Source organism: Monoraphidium neglectum (assembly GCF_000611645.1).
Source record: "Monoraphidium neglectum strain SAG 48.87 unplaced genomic scaffold scaffold01446, whole genome shotgun sequence".
Taxonomy (NCBI): domain Eukaryota; kingdom Viridiplantae; phylum Chlorophyta; class Chlorophyceae; order Sphaeropleales; family Selenastraceae; genus Monoraphidium; species Monoraphidium neglectum.
Genome location: NW_014012182.1, coordinates 1 through 6,248, shown reverse-complemented (window position 1 = coordinate 6,248; position 6,248 = coordinate 1). Strand labels below are relative to the sequence as shown.

Here is a 6,248-nt window from a genome sequence, read left to right as displayed (position 1 = left end):
TCGTGGGGGCTACTTTACATAGCACGCAGATATCAGATCAAACAGATGTTTTTGATAATTCTAGATCTCCCGGCTGGGGCTAGCCGTGTCACCCGGCGCGCCGCTCGAGTTCCGAAAACCATCCGTCGAAACCTGGCCGGTGTTCTACCCCTATTAAATCAGATTAAGACGGCTTTATGTTTATTGCAAATCGTAGTTGCAATCTCGTAGTCGTACGCCAAGCGTAGGGCCCTGGCCTTCGTGCACTGTGAGCGAGACTGGTGAGCCGCCCACATCAAAGAGCCCCGCCTACAATGCTTCGCACTCGTATACAAAACAGTATTCATGCGTGTGTACGCCCTGCTTGATGCGTTGCATGGGTGCTGCGCTGCCGCCGTACTGTATCAGCCCCCAGGGCCTGCGAGCCACTGCAAGCGTGAACTCAACCCTGCACGTGTTGCACGCCCCCTTTGCACTTCCTTCAGGTCCTTGCTTGTTCAGACACCGCTCACTGGGCGCAACCCGAGGCTATCTCGCCACGATGCGCCTCGCCGCGTTTGCGGTGGTCGCTGCCCTGCTGGTGGGGAGCGCAGCCGCGTGGGGCGGCTACACACAGCCGGCCTTCCCCATCCCCAAGCGCAACGTGACCGTCAAGACGCTTAACAACAACCTAATCAACCAAGGCACCATCCGGGGCTTCAGCAGCCTGCCAGGCAAGCTGGTGCGCGGCGAGTTTGTCGTCAAGGCGCCTGGCAAGGCGACCCCGAAGGTCGAGGTGAGAGCGAGGACGCGCCGCAGAGACGCGGGCGCGAGCGCCGTTGTTGGGCTGCAGCAAGGGAGAGGATGCCAGGCAGTACAGCTTGAAATCCGTCGAGCGCAGTGTGCCTTGATCCCAGCCCGCGCCTGCCCCTGGGCACACCACTAAGTTGTGAGAGGGCGCGCGGCCGCGCCAGCAACGGCAGGCAGCTTCGATGACGTTGCACGCACACGCCTCCACTCTGCACAGCCATCCATCCACACTTGCCAACACCCCTCCCCCTTTGTGACCAACCCTCCCACGCGTGCAGGTCAAGGATGTGGGCTGCCTCAACACCAAGATCCCCGCGCCCCTGAACTGGGGCCCCCTCTGGTGCGCCGGCCGCGAGGCCAAGGTCCACCAGTGGGTCGACGAGGTGGGCAGCATCCACCGCACCGTCGACATCCCCGCGCAGCCCAACGTCACGGCCAACATGGTGTTCTGGCTGTTCAGCCCCATGTACCCCCAGTACCTCGAGTTTGAGGGCAAGATGTGGTTCTGGTACCACCTGTGGCACCCCCTGGACCACATCATGGTGAGCCTTTTGAGGGGCGGTTGGCCGGGGCAGCACAGAAAGGGGGGGAACAGGGGGGTCGAGGGGGGCACAGGGGGCGCGGGCTGCATGAATGGGTGACTCCCTCAGGTGTTTGCGGGATGCTGGCGGCAGTGCAAAGGGGCGATGAGGGTCCGCACAAAGTGTGGGCTGGCGCAACAGCCGCCCCAGCCTACCTTGCAACCCGCTGCCGCGTCGCTGGCATTCTCGCCCGCCAAGCTTCTGACGGACGTGCAACCGCCGCTCCCCTCCCCCTTGCCGCGCCCGCCCCCAGGCCTCCAACATGATTGCGCCGTCCACTGCCAACATCGGCACCCTGGGCCTCTACACCCTCATCCACGAGCACTACCGCAACCTGCCAGGCCAGGAGAACCTGACAGAGTTTGAGACCGACACCTGGTTCCACGGTGAGCAGCGCCCGGTCGGCGACTGGCGTGCTAATCCGCAGCCAGCGGCAGCTGGCATTCCTCGGGTGGCGGGTCGTTCGCTGCGGCCAGCATTGGGCCCCCAGCTTGTGAAGCGGGGCTCCAATCAGTCGAGAGGGCTTCAGCAACCGTTGGTCCGAATCGCAAAGCACAGTCGCCAGCACCATCGCTCCCAGCCCGCAGCCCCAGCACAGCCGAGCCTCGGCTCGCCATCAACCCTCGCCAACCCGCGCTGGCCTCAACCCTGCGCTGCTCTCTCCCCGCAAAACCTCCCAGTTGAGGACCTGGTCTCCAACTTCCTGAAGAAGCGTATCGTCATCACCGTCAACACAGCCGGCCTGCAGGCCTGGACCCTCACCGTCAACTTCAAGGACACCCCCCAAGGCCTCAAGATCGACAATGAACTCATCATGGGCGCCGCCCCCGTCGGCTACGACCCCGAGGACCCCTCCAAGGGCGCCCCTGCTGAGGCCGCCGTCATCGTCAACGAGAACCTGGTCAAGAAGACGTTTGACGACTACGCCCCCGGCGGCAACGTGCCCGGCAGCGAGTTCACTCGGTCGCTCAACGCCATCACGCGCCACGTGGTGGAGGAGTTCTCCATGTTCAGGTTCTTCCTGCCGCAGGTGTGGCACCGCTTCCCGCACCTGCAGGGCATGTTTGCCGTCGGCGACGCCATCGGCAGCTTCGTGCCCAGGTGAGGGGCGGGGGTCTGGACGATGGGGGCTTCCCAACGCAGTGCAGTTTGTTGGGAGGCAGGACGGGGAGGCGCCAACACTGCGTGCGGCGCGCAGTGGCAGGTCGTGACAGCCGAGCAGGCGCCCCCTTCTTTGCTCTCCTGATGATTGCACAAAGTCGCCCCTGACCGCCTCCGTCCCGACCTGGAATGTGCCCACGTCGCTCTCTTTTGAGAGAACATTCCCAAACCCCATCCTCAAACCTCTGCCCCACCACACCCCAACCCCAAACCCCAGGCTGAACTACGGCCCCTTCATGACGTCCAAGGCCCCCAACGTCATCGGCCTCACCGAGCTTATGATGCCCTTCAACCGCACCGCCCTCACCAGCGTCGCCGGTATCAAGAAGGTGGCCTCTGCCATCCCCGGGGCCCTCGCCACCGGCCTCACCCTCAACGCCAACTCGCAGATTGCGGGCCTCACCAAGAGCGCCAACACCGCCATCGCCGCGGTCAACACCTTTGACCCCAACACCATTGTCAAGACGGCCGTCAAGCTGGCCATCCCCTCTGCAGTCGGGGAGTACAGCCGCAAGGGCGACAGCGCCTCCCGTTTCGGCTGAGCGCCGGGGCCGCACGGGGTAGGGTGGGACTGGGAGCGGCGGATCCAGCCCGCGAACGGGGGTTGCTGATTGCCCCCCTTCGCCCGCTTGCACGCCGCTCTCCGCCCCGCTCTGCGGGCCTGTTTGCAGGGCTGCGTCCCTGTGCGTGTTAGAAGTTACACTGCCATGTTCCTGATTCCCTCGTGACCTACTTCTCACTTCTGAGGGTCACACCAGCTTTTGCGCAACCCCCCAGGGCCCTCTGGTCTCAAAACCATTCAATTCATATTCACCGGCAAACTGCATTGTCCGAGATGCATCACCAGCAAAGGCGGGCCGCCCTGCCGGCGTCTAGCGACGCGCGGCGTTTGGGCGCAGGGGGCCCCTCCCAAGCCCTCAAGCAACCCGCATTGCCCACTTGTCGCGCTGAAGTGCGCGCGCTGCAGTTCCTTTTGTGTCCGTTTTGCTGCGGTGTAACCACCAAAGATGCACGGTGTCTCAGAAGCGCCTGAAGTCAAAAGCATCATCATGGTTGGCAGTGCACACACAGTTCCGAGCTTGCCCAGCAAATGGGCATCCCATCCACCGTGCGGCGGGTGCTCGGGTGCCAAGTGGGGTGATTGTGCACATGGCTCCAGCAGCGGGGTCGGCCCATCTGCGAGGCGGGTGTGAGCGTTGGCGAAGAGGGTAAAGCCAGCTGCTTGGCCGCGGGTGCTGGTCTCGTGGCACTCGGATGAGGGGTGTGGGAGAGCAGGGGCAGCAGCAGCTCTCTCAGCAGCTGCGCTTGAAGCAGCTGCCTCAACCCTCTATGGTGCCTCAGGTCCTGGTCCTGTCCAGGGGCTAGAGTTGGCACGAGGACAGGAGAATCAGTAATCTAACGCTCGCGATAGTGCATGTATCATTATCCTGCTCAGTACAAGCAGCCACGGTGTGCCGACTCACCAGTCTACAGTATCGATTCCTCGCAGCTTTCAACGGCGGTATGTTTCGCATTATAAACCTACATTTGTAAACAGCAATCTATAGCACATACGCTGCCCCCACTTCAACACGGCGCACGTTTGCAGGCTCGATGCGCGCTGCCCACCCTCGTAATATATCGCAGCATCACTCCAAGGCCACCTGTGTGCGCCTTGCGAGAAGCTGTGCCATCCCGACCGCGCCGCGGGCTGGTTGCGCGCGGCTCGGCACCTGCTGCAGAGCAGGTGCAGCGGACATGCAGCAGGCCGCGATCGCGCACCCACCCTTAGCGGGCGGTGCCCCGCAGCCCCAGCCGCAGCCCCAGCCGCAGCCCCAGCCGCAGCCCCAGCCGCAGCCACATTCTTTGCAACCCACATTGCTCCCGCCCAACGGCGAGGCTCCTGCAAACGAACCTTCAACCAATGGAGTTGGCAGCACAAGCACGCGCGGCGGCGGCGCGAGCAACGGCAGCGGCGGCGGCGGCAGCGCCGATGAGGTCTCCGAGCTGCGGGCGCAGCTGGCCGACCTCAAGGCGGTTGTAGAGGCGCAGCAGCGCGCGCTCGGAGCGCAGGCTGCCGCGATCCGCGAGCTGCGCGCCGCGCAGTCGGCCGCGGCCGCGCCTGCGCCGGCGTCGGCGTCCCCCGGGCCGTCCTCGCCGCGCGGCGGCGCCGTGGGCAGCCCGCCGCTGCGGCCGTTTGACGTGCAGCTGGCGGCGTTGGCTGACAGGCGGATCCTGGGGCAACCGGATTGGAGGTATCACAGCACATCAAGGCGCGTGGGCCTGGGCACGGTCGTGCAATGCGCCTGGCAGGCGCCGAGCGCTGGGCCCGCGCACGCGGCACCGCGGCGAGTGTCCATGCCTGTCGTTCGCAGGGGCGGTCCTGGAGAGCCGATCGGCCGCGGGCGCGGCGGGGGCCCGGCCACTGCAGTGAAGCGCGACGGCCCTACACTACCTGCCAGCGATCCCCTTCACGGGTGAAGCGCAGTGGGACCGCGGCCACCCTTCCTCGCCCCCGTAGCTGCCGTGACCACTTCATGCCTAGATGCTTTACCTCCCCCCCCTCGTCCGCGGCCCCGATCCGTCGTGCTGCTGCAGCGTGGCTATCCCCTCGGACCTGCGAGTGCTGCCAAAACGCATAATCCTCGTGCGGCACGCTGGTGAGGCCCGGGCAAAAGCGCACCTGCCTGCCTGCCCGCCGACCTGCCCGCCCGCCCGCCTGCCTGCCTGCTCGCCTGCCTGCCCGCCTGCTCGCCTTCCTAGATGCCCCTCCCCGTCCTGCGTGTCTGTGCAGCATACATGCCCCTTCCTCAACAGGATGGCCCCCTCCACTCAATCCCCCCCCTGCCCCGCCCCCTCAAGAGTCTGAGGGCAACGTCGATGCCAACAAGTACACATACGTGCCAGACCCCATGGTGGCGCTGGTGGGCGCCTTATCAGGGTTTCGATTTTCGCCCAGGGTTATGGTGCTGCAGCGCCGAGCGGCACGGCCGAGGGCGCGGCGGCTGCAGCGGCGAGGGGGCATGTCGGTCGTTGACCGTGGCAAGGCGGCGGGGCTGTTGGCGGGGCCACGGTCCGTGGTTTACTCGGCAGCTTTGCGAGGGCGTGCGCACCGTCAAGGGCCGCACGCTCACGCGGCCGTCTGCGTCCCTGGCCGCAGCCGTTTGCACCCGTCCATCACCTTGCATACTTCCCCCCTCGCAGAGCACACCGCCCCTCTAGCCCACCATCCCCCCAATACACACACGTAAATTATACACCCCCCCCCACACACACACACACGCACACGCGCGCATGCGCCTGTTCCCCTCCCCCGCAGTCCCCTCACGGCCACCAGCAAGCCAACGACGCCGGCGCGGCCATCCGCGCCCACATGGAGGCCGCCACCGGCGCCGGCGCCGGCCGCGGCCGCACTGCATACCGCCTGTACTTCTACTGCAGCCCCTACCTCCGCAGCCGCCAGACATACGAGGGCATACGCGCGGCGTTCGCGCCGGACCAGATCGCGGGGATGCAGGAGGAGGTGCAGCTGCGGGAGCAGGACTTTGGTGGGTGGCCGCTTTCTGTAGGCGGAGCTGCCTTGGCGGGGCCCCCCCTGGCGGAGCCTTTTGGGGCTTGGGGTTCCGTGGGGCCCGGCCAAAGAGTGACCGCTGGGGGGTGCACAGGCGAGGCTTGTGAGGGGCCAGGTTAGCGCGGTCTCGCCCGGCCTGCTGCTGGGCCGCATGCGCTGCCGCGCGCGCGTCTGAGCCAGCCCCGCAT

The 6,248-nt window shown here is 65.7% G+C and overlaps 2 protein-coding genes across 2 annotated transcripts; both read left to right on the top strand.

The window, feature by feature from the left end:
* Positions 1 to 520: 520 nt before the first annotated feature.
* On the top strand, positions 521 to 3,052 carry MNEG_7908 (hypothetical protein; the record flags this gene model as incomplete). The annotated part of the gene is made up of 5 exons (XM_014043619.1): positions 521 to 754; positions 1,047 to 1,310; positions 1,603 to 1,735; positions 2,030 to 2,450; positions 2,728 to 3,052. 5 exons carry the CDS (start codon positions 521 to 523, stop codon positions 3,050 to 3,052), a joined length of 1,377 nt encoding a protein of 458 aa, XP_013899073.1.
* A 1,195-nt stretch (positions 3,053 to 4,247) lies between these two features.
* Positions 4,248 to 4,744, top strand: MNEG_7907 (hypothetical protein; the record flags this gene model as incomplete). Its single annotated transcript, XM_014043618.1, has 1 exon — positions 4,248 to 4,744. A coding segment is annotated over one exon (497 nt), but the record flags the coding sequence as incomplete, so codon positions are not given.
* Between the last annotated feature and the right edge of the window lie 1,504 nt (positions 4,745 to 6,248).